Genomic DNA, 18,293 nt, shown 5'->3' on the forward strand with positions numbered 1-18,293 from the left:
AGGAACTCATCTCTAATTGGAGACGGGAGGGTCCTCACAGAGTGGGAGGGGAGACTTTGGATAGGGATGTCAGAGCTTTTTTGAGCACCTTGCACATAGTTCAATGGGTCAGGGCTCCATATTCAGTTACAGGAGTGTTCCAAAAGGTCATAAAGCAAATTAAAGCAGTGGAGAGAGATAACTAAAGAATGAACGCAGTGCCCTCTGGTGGACATATTGATTAGTGCATGCTCTCAATTCTATTTGAGAGCTGCTGAGAGATGAAAACCTGGTCTGGAGTAGAGAGTGAAGGGGAATAACAAACAAGTGTGGAAGGCTGTGCTCAGAAAACAGTGCTGTCAGTAACACTGAATGCTGGGCAGAACTGACAAGGCTATCATCAAGCAAAAATCTAACACCATGAAGTCAACAAAAGAGTACAAGAAATACTAAGGGAATGGAAATGATGACTCACCCACATGAACAAGATGAAAGGAGAGACATTGTATTTATGGAAGCCTGAAAAATGAACAGAACGGAAAAATATAATGCAACAATATCACACAAGCTCAGAGAACTAAAGGAAAACACAAAGAACTGAAGGAAATTAGGAAAACAATGGATGAACAAAATGAGAATATAAACAAAGAGATAGACACCATAAAAGAAAACAAACAAATACTAGAACTGAAAGTGATAAAAACTGAAATAAGAAACTCAATGGAAGGATTGAACAATAGAGTTGAACAGGTGAGAGAAAGAATCTGTAAACTAGAACATAAGTTTGTTGAAATTTTTGAGTCTGAAGAACAGCAAAGGAGAAAGCACAAGAATACTGAACACAGTTTGATGTAACTATGGGACAACATAAAGCAAGCCAACATACACGTCATAGTAAGGAGATGAGAGAGAAAAGAACAGAAAGAATATTTGAGGAAATAATGGCAGAAAGCTTTTCAAGTCTGATCAAGGACATAAGCCTAGAAATCTAAGAAGCTCAACAAATGCCAAGTAGGATCCACACTGAGACACTTTATAATCAGGCTCCCAAAAGCTAAAAATAAGGAATTCTGAAAGTGATGAGAGAGAAGCAAATAGTGACATCCAAAAGAATTCCAACATTAAATGCCAGTTTCTCCTCAGAAACCACGGAGGCCAGAAGGCAATGGAATGATGTATCTAAAATGCTGAAATAGAGACGGAACCAACATGCCGTCCCTCTGCAGCAAAGACCTGAAAAACTACATAAAACAGATACAAATGTCAATCCTGGAACCCTAAGTACCAAACGAAGGATTAAGAACTGGATCAAGCTCCGAATGGAATAAGAAACTGACAGAGAACAGAGAACGAGGAGAGCTATGGAGTGGAGGCCCCATACCGGTTAACATGGCTGGATTTGCCAATTTGGACCACAGCCACCAAAGAACTCAGACAGGGAGTACGAGAAGGCAACTTCACAGAGCTTCCAACAGGAGACAGAGCACCCAGTAACCAGGGATGCACGTTTTTCCACCCCACACCCTTCTTTGTATGAGGCCTTCGCTGCTTTCCAATGGGCCACAGTTGCTTGGCTGGAGACATGCTAGCTCACTGCCTCTGGGCTCTGCCGCACCTCTACCAGCTGGCCCCTGCAGTGCCATGTTTTTTTTTTTTTTTGTTTGTGGTTTTATTCATATGTTTGTTTTTTGATTTTTTTTTTTGGTTGTTGTTTCTTTTCTCTCTCTTTCTTCCTTTCCTTTCTCCCATCCACCCAGCCCTGTGTGCCACCCCCAAATTCTTGGTGGGCTGTGCTGTACTGCATGACTGGAGAGCCTCTGGCACATGGCATCCCCAAGGCTGCACTGCTTCCACAGGCCAGCTCCCTCAGTGCCATATATTTTTCTTTATCTTTCCTTTTCTCCTTTTCCTTCTCCCTCCCATCTAGGCCCTGTGCTGCCTCTGCCCCTTCCTTACAGGCCATGCAGTGCCACCTGGTGAAGAGTCATCAGCTCGCCACCACCCCAACTCTGTCCCACCCCCAAAAGCCAATGCCCCCTGACCTTTTTTCTTTTAGTTTTTAATATTTATTTATTTATTCTTATTTGTTTGATTGTTGGTTTCTTCTCTCTTTCCTTTCTTTCCTTTCCTTTCGCTTGTCCACCTAGCCCTGTGAGCCGCCCACACTGCTCAACAGGCTGAGTCACACCTCTCAGCCAGAGAGCCACCAGCACACAGCCTCACCAGGTCTGCCCCGCTCCCACTCACCAAATTTTACACACTGATATTTTACTTACATTTTTTCTTTGTATTTTTTTACTTCTTTTTTGCCTTTGTTTCTCTCTTTTCTTTCTCTTCTTTCACCTACCCACTTAGCTCTGCACACCACATCCTCTCCTTTCCTTCCTGCCTATCTGCACTGTGTGCTGAGTGCCACGCCCCTAAGAATACCAACACACTCCCCTGGACCCCACCATACTGCCCACAGTTTGTGCCACCAACTACCCATCCCTGAGCCTCCACCCATGCTGGACCCACCTGCTGCACCATAGCTGAGTGACCGGCCCTACTTACCTGGACAAGGTGGTGAGAAGTATTGTGCCCACAGATGAGCAAGCAACAAAGCACACCCAGCCCACCTGCTCAGACATAACCAAATAAACCAAAAAAGCAGGATGAAACAATCAAATCTACTATCAATAAATGAAGACAATAATTCCCAAATGTCTTGGACACAGCAGACAATTTTAAAAAATATAAGAAAACTGGAGAGGATGGCTCCAGAAAGTGACCAAAATAAAACACTAGTTTACTTTTTGCTAGAAGAAGAGGCACTGGAACTACCTGATAGGAAATTCAGAACTCTAATATCCAAGGTTCCCCAACAGATAAAGGAAAATACAGACAAAATAAGGAAAAAATGGACAAAATCATAGAAAAGACAGAAAAGCAATGGAAGAAATCAGGGAAATAATACAGGAACAAAATGTCAAAATAAATAACCAGAAATCATATAATAACAGCAGTTAGAAATCCAAAAGATAAACAAGATTTCAGAAATGAACTGTGCAATAGAAGGTTTTAGGAGAAAATTTGAAACAACAGAAGACAGGCTACCACTTTGAGGAAAAATCAGAGAAAAGAACAAGTTAAAATGAAGAAGTCTTGAGAACGATGTGGGCTACAAACAAAAGCAAAAACTTGCATGTGATTGGAGTTCCAGAACAGGGGGAAATAGCAGAAAAAGAGAGAGGATTGTTGACGACATAAAACTTCCTAATATGAAAGATGAAAAGCCGACTATCCGAGAAGCTCAACGAACCACATATAGGATAGACCCCAAAAGAAAATCACCAAGGCATGGCATAATCGCACTCGCTAAAACCAAAGACAAAGAAAGAATACTGAGACCAGCTTGAGAAAAATGAAAAGTGACATGCAAAGGGAAAACAATGAGACTAATTTCTGATTACTTGCCAGAAAGAATGGAGTCAAAAAGGCAATGGGATGACATATACAAAATCTTGAAAGAAAAACTGCCAACCAAGCATAATATATCCCGCAAAGCTCTGGCTCAAATATGATGGCTAAATAGGACATTTCCAGATAAACAGAAATTAAGGGAATATGTAAAAACTAAACCAAACTTACCAGAATTATTAAAGGGAGTCTTTTGGTTAGAGAACCACAACATCAGACAGCATCCTGAATTTAGCACATAAGACAGCATCATTCAGATACCAACCTAGGTAATGAAATCTCAAGGGTAAAACAAACCTAAAAACTTTACAACAGGGAACCAGAGACGTCAATCTGTAAATGACAGAAACACACAACCTGCCCAAACTAACACAAACTGAAGTTGCAAAACTGAACAAATCCATAACAAGAGATTGAAAAGGTTAAAAAAACAAAAACAACAAAAAAAAAACTCCAACAATAAAAGCACTGGCCCAGATGGCTTCACTAGAGAATTCTACCAAACATTCAGAGAAGAGTTTTTCCCAGTACCAGTCAAACTATTTCAGAACATAGAAAAGGAAGAGATACTTCCAAATTCATTCTTTGAAGCCAGCATAACCCTGATACCAAAACCAGGCAAAGGAATCACAGAAAAGAAAATTACAGACCCATGTCTCTCATAAAGATAGATGCAAAAATTCTAATAGAATTAAGCATCAGATTAAAAAATATATATATAAATAATACATCAAGAGGGATTCATACCAGGTATTCAAGGATAGTTCAACATTAGAAAATCAATGTAATCCATCACATAAAAAAAAAAAATCACGTGATCATCTCAATCAATGCAGAAAAGGCGTTTGATAAAGTCCAACACCCATTCCTGTTAAAAATTCTCAATAAAATAGGCATAGAAGGGAAATTCAACAACATAATAAAGGACATTTATACAAAACCAACAGCCAACATCATTCTTAATGGAGAGAGGCTGAAAACATACCCCTTGAGAACAGGAACAAGGCAAGGATGCCCTTTATCACCACTCCTGTTTAACACTGTGCTGGAAGTCCAAACTAGAGCAATAAAGCAAGAAAAAGAAATAAAGTGCGTTCAAGTTGGTAAAGAAGTAAAAAAGTCCCTATTTGCAGATGAGACAATAGTATACATAGAAAACCTGAAAGACTCCACGAGAAAACTACTGGAACTAATAGAAAGATTCATCAGAGTAGCAGGACACAAAATAAACATGCAAAAATCAGTTTGATTTCTATACACCAATAAAGAGAACTACAAGAAGAAAATCAAGAAAGCAATACCATTTATAATAAAAAGGTATTTGGAATAAATCTAGCCAGGGATGTAAAAGATCTATACAAAGAAAACTAAAAACACTACTGCAAGAAACCAACAGAGACCTACATAAATGGAAAAACATACCATGCTCATGGATAGGTAGACTTGAAATTGTGAAAATGTCAATTCTACCCAAAGCAATCTACAAATGCAGTGCAATCCTGATCCAAATACCAACAGCATTCTTTAATGAGATGGAAACACTAATCATTAACTTTATATGGAAAGGAAAGAGGCCACGGATAAGTAAAGCACTATTGAAGAAGAAGAAAGGAGGAGAACTTGCACTACATGACCTCAGAACCTACTATACAGCTACGGTAGTCAAAACAGCCTAGTACAATGACAGACACATTGACCAATGGAACAGAACTGAGAGCCCAGGTATAAATCCATCCACCTATTGTCACCCCATCTTCAACAAAGACCCAAAGTCCATCAAATGGGGAAAAGACAGTCTTCTAAACAAATGGTGCTGGCAAAACTGGATGTCCATCTGTAAAAAAATGAAACGACCCATACCTTACACTATGTACAAAAACTAATTCAAAATGGATCAAAAACCTAAATATAAACCAAAAGTTATACAGATTATAAAGAAAAAATAGGATCAACTCTAGAGGCCTTAATGCATGGCATTAACAGGATACAAACCATAACTAACAATACAGAAACACCAGAAGATAAGCTAGTTAACTGGGATCCTCTAAAAATTAAACACTTGTGCTCATCAAAAGACTTCACCAAAAGAGTAAGACATCCTACAGACTAGGAAGAAATTTGGGGCTATGACAAAGGTCTGATCTCTAAAGTCTACAGGAAAATCCAATACCTTTACTACAAAAAGGCAAATAATCCAATTAAAAAATGGACAAAGGATATGAACAGACACTTCACCAGAGAAGTGGCTAATAGATGCATGAGAGAAATTCAAGCAAAACTGCAGTGAGATACCATTTCACCCCAATGCTACTGGCATGAATCAAAAACAGAAAATAACAAATGTTGGAGAGGCTGTGGGGAGCTTGAAACTCTTATGCAGTGCTGGTGGGAATGCAAAATGGTACAACCATTTTGGAAAATGATATGGTGCTTCCTTAAAAAGCTAGAAATAGAAATACCGTATAATTCAGCAATTTCACTCCTAGGAATATATCCTGGAGAAATGAGAGCCATCACACAAACAGACATATTCACACCCATGTTCATTGCAGCATTGTTCACAATGGCAAAAAGATGGAAACAGCCTAGGTGCCCATCAACAGATGAATGGATAAACAAACTATGGTACATACACATAATGGAATACTAGGCATTGGTTAAGAACAATGATGAATCTGTGAAATATCTCACAACATGAATGAATCTGGAGGGCATTAAGGTGAGTGAAATAAGTCAACCACAAAAGGACAAATATTGTATGAGACTCCTGCTGTAAAACTCATGAAAAGGTTTACACACAGAAAGAAACAATCTTTGATGGTTAAGGGGGTGGGGGGGAAGGTGAGAGGGAAAAACACTTAATACACAACAGGTAAGTGGCAACTTTGGTGAAGGGTAGGACAGTACATAGTACTAGGGAAGCCAGCACAGCTTGTCCAAGGCAAGGTCATGGAAGCTTGCTCCACAGTCACATTCAAACTCCCTGAGGGACCAAATTACTAGGCTGGGGACTATGGGAGCCATGGTCTCAGGGAACATCTAGCTCAGTTGGCATAACATGGTTTGTAAAGGAAATGTTCCACATCCTACTTTGGTGAGTAGTTTCTGGGGTCTTAAAAGCTTGTGAGTGGCCATCTAATGTACTTCACTGGTCTCACTCTGTCTGGAACAAAGCTGAATGAAGAAAACCAAAGACAAGGGAAAGATTAGTCCAAAGGACTAATGGACCACAACTGCCACAGCCCTCCACAAGACTGAGTCCAGCACAACTAGATGGTGCCTGGCTACCACAACTGACTGTTCTGACAGGGATCCTAATAGAGGGTCCCAGACAGAGCTGGAGAAAAAATGTAGAACAAAATTCTAATTCACACACACACACACAAATAGACCACACTTACTGGTCTGACAGAGACCAGAGAAACCCCGAGAGTATTGCCCCTGAATACCCTTATAGCTCAGTAATGAATTCACTCCTGAGGTTCATCCTTCAGCCAAAGATTAGACAGGCCCATAATACAAAATGAGAGTAAATGGACATGCCAGGCCAGGAGCAAGGACAAGAAGGCAGGAAGGGACAGGAAAGCTGGTAATGGGTAACCCAACGTTCAGAAGGGAAGTGTTGACATGTTTGTGGGGCTGGCAATCAGTGTCCCAAAACAATATGTGTATTGTTTGATGAGAATCTAGTTTGCTTTGTAAACCTTCATCTAAAGTACAATAAAACAAGTTAAAAATGAAAAGAAAAAAAGAGCTGAAATAAAAGAATTGTCAACCAAGTTTTTGGTGAATCTGTTCTTCAGGAATGACTATGAAATTAAGACATGGATAAATAGAAGCTGCAAGAATTCATTTCTACAAGACTGGCTTTATAAAAAAAGAGTGTCAGACAGGGAGGAAAGAACATTAGAAAATAACTGGAAGCTGCATATAGAAAGATGTCCAACCCCAAACCAAACTCATGCCCTCAAGTTGATTCTGAGTCACAGTGACCCCACTGAACAGAGTAGAACTGCTGCATAGGGCTCCCAAGGCTGTAAATCTTTATGGAAGCAGACTGCCACACCTTTCTTCTGTGGAGCAGCTGGCTGGGTTTGAACCGCCAACCTTTTGGTTAGCAACCAAGTGCTTAACCACTGGACTACCAGGGATCCGTAGAAAGATCTCCAGTAAAGGAAATTGTATGGGCATAAATAAGGGCAAGCTGTAAGGTATTCTTACTTGATAACTCTAAAGATTATGCCCCTCCTACTTTATAATGAGAAATATATAAAAAATGTAGAGTACTGTACTCCACTAATGTAATTTTATTACATTAGCAGGCAGGTGATATATTACAATGTAACAGATGACAAAACATAAATGGAGGTGGAGGAACTACATGGGTATAGAGTTTCTGTATGTTACTGGAGTTAAATTGGAGTCAATTTAAACCAGGTCAAGATAAAAGCAAGATGTTAAGTGTAATATTTATGCTAACCACCAAAGAATCAAATAAAAAAATTATCTAAAAAATATACACAAATGAAATGGAGAGGTGAATCAACATGGTTAAATACAAAAAAGAAAAAGCAGAAAATTGCAAAAGTTGGTAGCATTAGATGTAATAAAGGACAAAGAAGACATAAGTCACACACACACACACACACACACACACACGTTAAAAGGTTATACACCATGACCAAATGGCATTACTCGCAGGAATTCAAGGGAAAATAAATCAATTTAATACCCACATCACTAGAACAAAGGAAAAGAACCACATGACCATTTCAATCAATGCAGAAAAGGCTTTGACAAAATCCAACACACTTTCATGATAAAAAACTCAACAAGATAGAAACATAAGGAAAATTCCTTAACTTGAAAAAGGGCACTTATGAAAAAACGACAGCAAACATCATACTTAACGGAAAAAGACTAAGAGCTTCCCCTTGTGATCAGGAACAAGGCAAGGATGCTCGCTCTCACCACTGCTATTCAATATTGTATTAGAAATTCTAGTCAGGACTATTAGGCATGAAAAAGAAAAGGAATTCGACTTGGGAAAGAAGATGTAAAACTACCCCTTTTTGCAGATAACAAGATCCTATGTATAGAAGACCCTACAGAATTGACAAGAAAGCTATTGTTGTTGTTGTTAGGTGCTGAGGAGTCGGTTCCGACTCATAGCGACCCTATGCACAACAGAACGAAACACTGCCCAGTCTTGAGCCATCCTTACAATCGTTGTTATGCTTGAGCTCATTGTTTCAGCCACTGCATCAATCCACCTTGTTGAGGGTATTCTCTTTTCCGCTGACCCTGTACTCTGCCAAGCATGATGTCCTTCTCCAGGGACTGATCCCTCCTGACAACATGTCCAAAGTATGTAAGACGCAGTCTCGCCATCCTTGCCTCTAAGAGGCATTCTGGCCGCACTTCTTCCAAGACAGATTTGTTCGTTCTTTTGGCAGTCCATGGTATATTCAATATTCTTCACCAACACCACGATTCAAAGGTGTCAACTCTTCTTCGGTCTTCCTTATTCATTGTCCAGCTTTCACATGCATATGCTGGGATTGAAAATACCATGGCTTGGGTCAGGCGCACCTTAGTCTTCAGGGTGACATCTTTGCTCTTCAACACCTTGAAGAGGTCCTTTGCAGCAGATTTGCCCAATACAATGCGTCTTTTGATTTCTTGACTGCTGCTTCCATGGCTGTTGATTGTGTATCCCAGTAAAACGAAATCCTTGACAACTTCAATCTTTTCTCCGTTTACCATGATGTTGCTCATTGGTCCCGTTGTGAGGATTTTTGTTTTCTTTATGTTGAGGTGTAATCCATACTGAAGGCTGTGGTCTTTGATCTTCATTAGTAAGTGCTTCAAGTCCTCTTCACTTTCAGCAAGCAAGGTTGTGTCATCTGCATAACGCAGGTTGTTAATGAATCTTCCTTCAATTGTGACGCCCGGTTCTTCTTCATATAGTCCAGCATCTCGTATTATTTGTTCAGCATACAGATTAAATAGGTATGGTGAAAGAATACAACCCTGACACACACATTTCCTGACTTTAAACCAATCAGTATTCCCTTGTCCTGTCCCTACAACTGCCCCTTGATCTATGTAAAGGCTCCTCATGAGCACAATTAAGTGTTTTGAAATTTCCATTCTTTGCAGTCTTATCCATAGTTTGTTATGATCCGCACAGTCGAATGCTTTTGCATAGTCAATAAAACACAGGTAAACATCCTTCTAGTATTTTCTGCTTTCAGTCAGGATCCCTCTGACATCAGCAATGATATCCCTGGTTCCATGTCCTCTTTTGAAACCGGCCTGAATTTCTGGTAGTTCCCTGTCGATATACTGCTGCAGCCGTTTTTGAATGATCTTCAGCAAAATTTTGCTTGTGTATGATATTAACAATATTGTTCTATAATTTCCACATTCAGTTGGATCACCTTTCTTGGGAATTGGCATAAATATGGATCTCTTCCAGTCAGTTGGCCAAGAAGCTGTCTTCCATATTTCTTGGCATAGATGAGTGAGCACCTCCAGTGCTGCATCTGTTTGTTGAAATATCTCAGTTGATATTCCATCAATTCCTGGAGCCTTGTTTTTCGCCAGTGCCTTCAGAGCAGCTTGGACTTCTTCCTTCAGTACCATCGGTTCCTGATCATATGCCACCTCTTGAAATGGTTGAATATTGACTAATTCTTTTGGTATAATGACTCTGTATTCTTTCCATCTTCTTTTGATGCTTCCTATGTTGTTTGATATTTACCCCATGAAATCCTTCACTATTGCAACTCGAGGCTTGAATTTTTTCTTCAGTTCTTTCAGCTTGAGAAGTGCCGATTGTGATCTTCCCTTTTGGTTTTCCATCTGCAGCTCTTCGCACATATCATTATGATACCTTACTTTGTCTCCTTGAGAGGCCCTTTGAAATCATCTGTTCAGTTCTTTTACTTCATCAATTCTTCTGTTTGCTTTAGCTGCTCGATGCTCAAGAGCAAGTTTCAGAGTCTCCTCTGACATCCATCTTGGTCTTTTCTTTCTTTCCTGTCTTTTCAGTGGCCTCTTGCTTTCTTCATAGATGATGTCCTTGATGTTATTCCACAACTCGTCTGGTCTGCGGTCACTAGTGTTCAATGTGTTAAATCTATTCTTGAGATATCTCTTAATTCAGGTGGGATATACTCAAGGTCATATTCTGGCTCTCGTGGAGTTGCTCTGATTTTCTTCAGTTTCAGCTTGAACTTGCATATGAGCAAGTGATGGTCTGTTCCACAGTTGGCCCCTGGCCTTGTTTTGACTGATGATATTGAGCTTTTCCATCGTCTCTTTCCACAGATGTAGTCAATTTGATTTCTGTGTGTTCCATCTGGTGAGGTCCATGTGTATAGTTGCCATTTATGTTGGGGAAAGAAGGTATTTGCAATGAAGAAGTCGTTGGTCTTGCAAAATTCTATCATTCGATCTCCGGCATTGTTTCTATCACCAAGGCCATATTTTCCAACTACTGATCCTTCTTCTTTGTTTCCAACTTCCTCATTCCAATCGCTGGTAATTATCAATGCATCTTGATTGCATGTTTGATCAAATATCAGACTGCAACAGCTGATAAAGATTTTCTATTTCTTCATCTTTGGCCCTAGCGGTCGGAGCATAAATTTGAACAATAGTCGTATTAACTGGTCTTCCTTGTAGGCGTATGGATATTATCCTATCACTGACAGCGTTGTACTTCAGGATAGATCTTGAAATGTTCTTTTTGAGGATGAATGCAACACCATTCCTCTTTAAGCGGTCATTCCCAGCGTAGTAGACTTTATGATTGTCTGATTCAAAATGGCCAATACCAGTCCATTTCAGCTCACTAATGCCTAGGATATTGATGTTTATGCATTCCATTTCATTTTTGACGATTTCCAATTTTCCTAGATTCATGCTTCATACATTCCAGGTTCCGATTATTAATGGATGTTTGCAGCTGTTTCTTCTCATTTTGAGTCGTGCCACATCAGCAAACGAAGGTCCCGAAAGCTTTACTCCATCCACGTCATTAAGGTCGACTCTACTTTGATGAGGCAGCTCTTCCCCAGTCGTCTTTTGAGTGCCTTCTAACCTGGGGGGCTCATCTCCCAGCACTATATCAGACAATGTTCTGCTGCTATTCATAAGGTTTTCACTGGCTAATACTTTTCAGGAGTAGGCTGCCGGGTCCTTCTTCCTAGTCTGTCTTAGTCTGGAAGCTCAGCTGAAACTAGTCCTCCATGGGTGACCCTGCTGGTATCTGAATACCAGTGGCATAGCTTCCAGCATCACAGCAACACACAAGCCCCCACAGTACAACAAACCGACAGACATGTGGGGGCAGAAAGCTATTAGAGCTAATAAATGAATTCAGCTAAGTGGCAGTATACACTGTCAGCACACAAAAATCAGTAGGGTTTTTATATATTAGGAGCAAGCAATCTTAAAAGGAAATTAAGGGAACAATTCCATTTGCAATAGCATCTAAAAGAATACAATACTTAAGAATAAACTTAACCAGAGAGGTGAAAGACTTGTACACTAGAAATTATAAAATATTACTGAAAATGAAAGGTGATCTAAATAAATAGAAGGACATTCTGTACTTATGCATTAGAAGACTTCATATCGCCAAGATGTCAATACTACCTAAAGCAATCTAGATTCAATGCAATATTCATCAAAATTAGAACAACCTTCTTTGCTTAAATGAAAAGCCAATTCATAAATTTATATACAACTGCAAAGGGCCCCAAGTAGCCAATGCAATCCTGAAAAAGATCAGAGTAGAACATATTACAAAGCTACTGTAATCAAAATAGCCTTGTATAGACATATAGACCAAAAGAACAGTCTCTTTAATTAATGATACTGGGACAACTGAATTTCCAAAGCAATAGAATGAAGTTAGACCTATACGTCACACCATATGTGAAAACTAAATAAAAATGAATCAAAGACCTAAATGTACAACTTAAAGCCATTAAAAAAAAAAAAAAAAAAAACTAGAAGAAAGCATAGAAATAATGCTTTCAGCCCTAGTTTTTGACAATGCATTATTAGATATGACACTGAAAGCACAAACAACAAAAGAAAAATAGATAAACTGGACTTCATTAAAATTAAAAACTTTTGTGCATCAAATGACTTTGTCAACAAAGTGTAGCAACACCTCCAGAGTGGCAAAATATTTGGAAACCGTATATCCGATAGGGGTTAAATATCCAGAATATGTAACAAACTACTCTAACTCAACCACAAATAGACAAATAACCAAATCGAAAAAGGAGCAAAGGAATTGAATAGACATTTTATGAAAAAAGGCATACAAATGGTCAACAAGCACATGAAAAAATGCTCAACATCATTAGGGAAATGCAAATTAAAACCACAGTGAGATACAACTTCACCCCCACTAAGATGGCTATTATCCGAAAAATGGAAATCACCAATGTTGTCAAGGGTGTGGAGAAATCAGAACCCTCATCCGTTGCTGGTGGGAATGGAACAGCTGATATGGAAAACAGTTTGGCAGTTCCTCAAAATTTAGACAGAAGTACCAGCGATCTCAATACCAGTTCTTTTGGATATATACCTGTCCACCAGAATTCATTGCAGCACACTGTTCACAATAGCCAAAAGATGGAAACAACCTAAATGTCCACCAACAGATGAATGGATAAACAAAATGTGTAACATATGTACAATGGAATAGTATTCTGCCATAAGGAGAAATGAAGTCCTGATACATGCTACAACACGAGTGAATCTCAAAAACATTATATTAAGTTGATCGCATAAGGACAAATATTGTATAATCTCATTTACATGACTCATATCAACCCTATAGAACTGCCCCATAGGGTTTCCAAGGAGTGGGTGGTGGATTCAAACCACTAACCTTTTGGTTAGCAGCCAAGCTCTTAATCACTGTGCCACCAGGGCTCTTTATGAAATACCTAGAATAGGCAAATGTACAGAGATCAAAGTTTAATAGCGGTCACCAGGGGTGAGAGAGAGGGAGAGAGGGAATCATTGTTTAGGAAGCATTGAGTCTGTGTTTATGGTGATGGAAAATTTGGCAATGGGTATTGACGATGGCTGCACAACATGATTGATGTAATTGATGTCGCCGAGTTGAATATGTGAAAAATGTTGAAATGGCAAATGTATTACGTATATTTTTTACAACAATAAAAAATTTTCAGTCTACATTTTAATATAGATTTGAATCAAAACCAAACATAACATACATCTTTAAAAATTTGCATATAAATTGTTTTTCCCTATAAAATTAATTTAAGACAAGTTAGAGGGCTTTACTTGTTAAATAGGAGAGAGTAAAATATGCCACTGTATGTGTAATGAATATTTTCACACAGACTATATTTTGAATCTGTATTGTATAACATTCAGTTATAATGATCCAAAATTTTAAGTTAAATTTTTTTATAATTTGTACACCATGGCAGTTTATAAATATGACCCTCATATTCTTTAATATTTCTTCCAGTCAAGAGGAGGGATTTATGTATCCTCCTCTTGAATTTGTCTGACTTGGAACTCTTTCCATGAATATAAGAAGGTGGAAAAGGTGCTGTATGCCGTCTGAGGCTAGTGAGGAAAGACCACACAGCTTCTTCCTGACTTTCTTGGGATGCCCACTCTGTAGAAACTTTATCTCAAGATGCTCTCTCTCAGAGCCCAGCTGCCAGGCTGTGAGAAGCTCAAGCCACAGGAGAGGCCACACGTAGATCCTCTGGCCAACAGCCCTGGCCGAGGTGGCCAAGCGAGTAAAGAGGCCTGTAGGTGATTCCATCTCTCTGCTGTTGTAGTTGCTTGCACCTATTGGAAACTTCCTAACTGGGACCCTGGAAATTGTGAAGCAGAAACAGGCCATCCCCACTGTGATCTCTCTGAATTCCTGACCCCTCAAAAACCTGTGATCATAATAAATGGCAGTTTTTTTAAGCCACTAAATTTTAGAGTATTTATTATTATGCAGCAGTAGATAATAACTAGAGCATATACAAAGCAAAAAAATGATTTAATAATATTCTAAAGAGGGATTAGGTTTCCAGAAAGATTGAAAAATACTGTTCTGGGAAAAGAAGAAACCATGCAAATATCTGTGTACCAGGCAGGCTATAAAGCATTGAGCCTAGTTTCACTTTTAAAAACTTTCTCACAATACTCACCCTTCAAAACCTGTAGTCCATTAGTTTTGTAGCAGTGTCTGCTTATAACCTTAAGAAATTTTATAGATCACTATTGAGCATTGAGGTTGTGTTTATAAAAAGGATATATAATTAAGGACTATCTGTATGAGATCAAATTGACAATAGCAATTTGAAAGATTAGGTAGGAATCTTAGGGAGCAGTGAGTTTATATTAACGGGGGAGGAACAACTCGAAAAGGAGGGCGAGAATGATTGTACAACTTGAAGAATGTAATCAGTGTCACTAACTGCACATGTAGGAACTGTTGAATTGGTGTATGTTTTGCTGCGTATATTCTCAACAACAACAAAATAAATACATTTTTTTTAGAAAGGGTGTATAATGTATTCATGAAAAGATTAAAGAATTTTCTTTTTTAATAAAGCAAATTTTGCTGTAGAATTGGTTTTCTATTTGGTAGACTAAACACCATGTATTTTTGCAGCTCAGGAAGCTGATGATGAGGTGTATGAAAAACTGCTTAAGGGAGAAAGAGGCTTAAACAAAAAAGAAAAACTTCTTCTGAAAAAACGTCGCCTAGCCCTAAGTCTTGAAGTCAATAGTAAGTATATTGTTAATATCCTAAGACAGCTTCTTAATTGTATTGGCAGAAGAAATATATTCCTTATTTCATGAATTTTATCAATCTTGTTTATATATTTATTTATAACAGATTTATTGAGATATGATTCACATACCATAAAACTGACCCCTATAAGTGTACAATCCATTGGGTTTTAGTATATTCATATAGTTGTGCAACTACCTCCTTTTAGAACATTTTCATCACATCACCACACCCATTAACAGTCAATCTGCATTCCACTCTCCCCCAACCACTGGTAACCAGTAATCTTTTCTCTGTGTTATTTGCCTTTTATGGACATTGCATATAAATGTAATCATACAGTATGTGGCCTTTTGTATCTGACTTCTTTTACTTACCATACTGTTTTCTGGATTCTTCCATGTTATAGCATGTATCAGTACTCCATTGCTTTTCATGGCTAACTAATATTCCATTGCATGGATATACCATGTTTTGTTTATCTATTCATCAACTGACAGACACTTCAGTTGTTTCAATTTTTTGGCCATTGCTGTTGTGAACATTCCTTTACAGGTTTTTGTGTGGACATTTGCTTTTATTTCTCTTTGGTAAATACTAGGGCAAGAATTGCTTGGTCACGTGTTAAATCTTTAACATTTTGAGGAACTGCGAGCACCCTAGAAAATCAATTGATTCTAAATACAAAGGTTTATTTCTGAATTTGCAATGCTATTCCATTGATCTGTATGCCAATTATTATGCCATTACCACACTCCTGAGGTTCACCCTTCAGCCAAAGATTGTTGTTGTTGTTAGGTGCCGTCGAATTAGACAGGCCCATGGAACAAAAAGAGACTAAATGGGCACACCAGCCCAGGGGCGAGGATAAGAAGGCAGGAGTGGACAGGTAAGCTGGTAACGGGGAACCTAAGGTCAGAAAGGGGAGAGTGTTGACATGTTGTGGGATTGGTAACCAATGTCATAAAACAGTATTCATATTAATTGTTTAATGAAGAAGCTAGTTTGCTCTGTAAACCTTCATCTAAAATACAATTAGAAAATAAATAAAAAAGAAAATTCGGATTAAACAAAAGAAGTTGAATTGATTTTTGTAAGCTGCAACCTTGCTGAATTCATTTATTAGTTTTAATAGTTGTGTGTGTTTGGATTCCTTAGGATTTTCTACATACAAGATCATGTCATCTGCAAATAGTTTTATTTCTTCCTTTCCAATCTAGATACCTTTTTTCCTTCCTTTCCCCCCTCCCTCCCTCCTTTCCTTCCTTCCTTTTTGTCTAATGGCCCTGACTAGAAACATCATTACAATTTTGAACAAAAGTGACACAAGTGGTAATTTTTGTCTTGTTCCTGATGTAGGTCTGATCTACTAGCAATAAATTGTCTAAATTTTTATCTGGGAATATCTTAATTTCTGTTTTATTTTATTTAAAGGTAGCTGTCCTGGATATAGAATTCTTCATTGACAGTCTTTTTCTTTAAGCATCTTCAATATGTCATCTCGCTGCCTTCTGATATCTGTGGTTTCTGATGAAAAATGAGCTGTTATCCTTATCGGAGATTTTTCAACCTAGTGTGCTGCTTTTCTTTTGCTGCTTCCCAGATTTTCTTGGTTTATGTCTTTTGAAGTTTGACTATAAAGTGTGTAGGTGTGGATCTCTTTGAGTTTATCCTACTTGGGGTTTCTTGAGCTTCTTGGATGAAAAGGTTATGTTTTTCTCTTTCTAGGATGTCCGTTGTGCATATATTGGTACTCTTGATGGTTTTCCACAGGCCTCTGAGGTTCTTTTCTTCATTCTTTCTGTTCCTCAGACTGTATAATATCAATTTACCTGTCCTCAATTTTATTGATTCTTTTTTTACCTTTTCAAACCACCTTTAATTCTTTTTATTTGTTATTGTGATCTTCAATGCCGTAATTTCTATTTGTTTTTTTTTATAATTTCTATCTAGTTATTGATACTCTGTAATTGATGAGACATCATCCTCATAATTTCCTTCAGTTCTATACATAACTTTTTTCTTTAGTTATTTGAACATATTTATAATAGCTGATTTAAATTTTTTATCTTGTAAGTCCTCAGGACAGTTTCTATTGACTGCTTTTTTACCTATGTGTATTGGCCATAGTTTTTTCTTTCTTTGTGTGTCTCAATTTTTTGTTGAAAACTAGACATTTAAAACAATATAATATTCAGCTCTGGAAAGCAGATTATTGACTCTCTTCAGAGTTTGTTGTTGTTCTCATTTGTTTGATTGTTAAGTGAGTTCCCTGAACAAATTCTTTGACATCTGTGTTCTTTGTTGTGTGCAGCCACTAAAGCCTCAGCTAATGACTGGACAGAGGTTTCCTAAAAGTCTTGAACCGGTAAGTCTCCCAGCCTTTGCCAAGGATTGCGTGTGTGTGTGTTGGGGCATGGCTTCAACATCCAGGCAGACAGTTTACAACTTTGCCTTAGCCTTCACTTCCTGCTTGCTCTGAGCCTCAAGATCAGCCAGAGGTGAGAGAATGCGTGTTCTTAGGTCTTTTCCTAGGCATGTGCATAGCCAGGCTTGGCCTTCTAGGTTCCAAGGAATAGACACTTCATTCCACAGTTTTTGTTTTTAAGTTGTTCTGGTCATCCTCCTATTAATCCAACTAATAATACTGTATCAGGCAGCTGTTGTACTAAACAGTTGCCTCTAATTTTCCTGACAAATGCCCTGGGAATAGGCTGTTATGCAAACAGTGAGATCAAATAAAGGAAAACTCTGACTAGGAGTTTTTCATCAAGCTGCCAAGCAGATAAAAGAATGACTGTTCTTTGAGGTTAGGGCTTCTGGAGGTCTCCAAACACATTTCACCCCCTCTAGCAGCTGCTGCAATCTGAAATTGATCAAGTGCAAAATCAAGGTGCATTGATAATACTGGTGATTGGAATGCAAATGTTAGAAATGAAGAAGGATCAGTAGTTGGAAAATAAGGCCTTGGAGACAGAACAGTGACATTGGAGATTGCATGACAGAATTCTGCAAGACCAATAACTTATTCAAAGGAAATATATATATT

The 18,293-nt window shown here is 38.4% G+C and overlaps 1 protein-coding gene across 1 annotated transcript in view; it reads left to right on the forward strand.

Moving 5' to 3' along the window:
- CCDC7 (coiled-coil domain containing 7) overlaps nt 1-18,293 on the forward strand; it is a 422,824-nt gene that overhangs the window by 160,371 nt on the left and 244,160 nt on the right. Inside the window, exons 19-20 of the mRNA XM_049881615.1 lie at nt 14,129-14,261; nt 15,122-15,238. Of these exons, the coding sequence (XP_049737572.1) occupies nt 14,129-14,261; nt 15,122-15,238 (250 nt within the window). The remainder of the gene's footprint in view (nt 1-14,128; nt 14,262-15,121; nt 15,239-18,293) is intronic.

Source organism: Elephas maximus, chromosome 4 (assembly GCF_024166365.1).
Source record: "Elephas maximus indicus isolate mEleMax1 chromosome 4, mEleMax1 primary haplotype, whole genome shotgun sequence".
NCBI lineage: Eukaryota > Metazoa > Chordata > Mammalia > Proboscidea > Elephantidae > Elephas > Elephas maximus.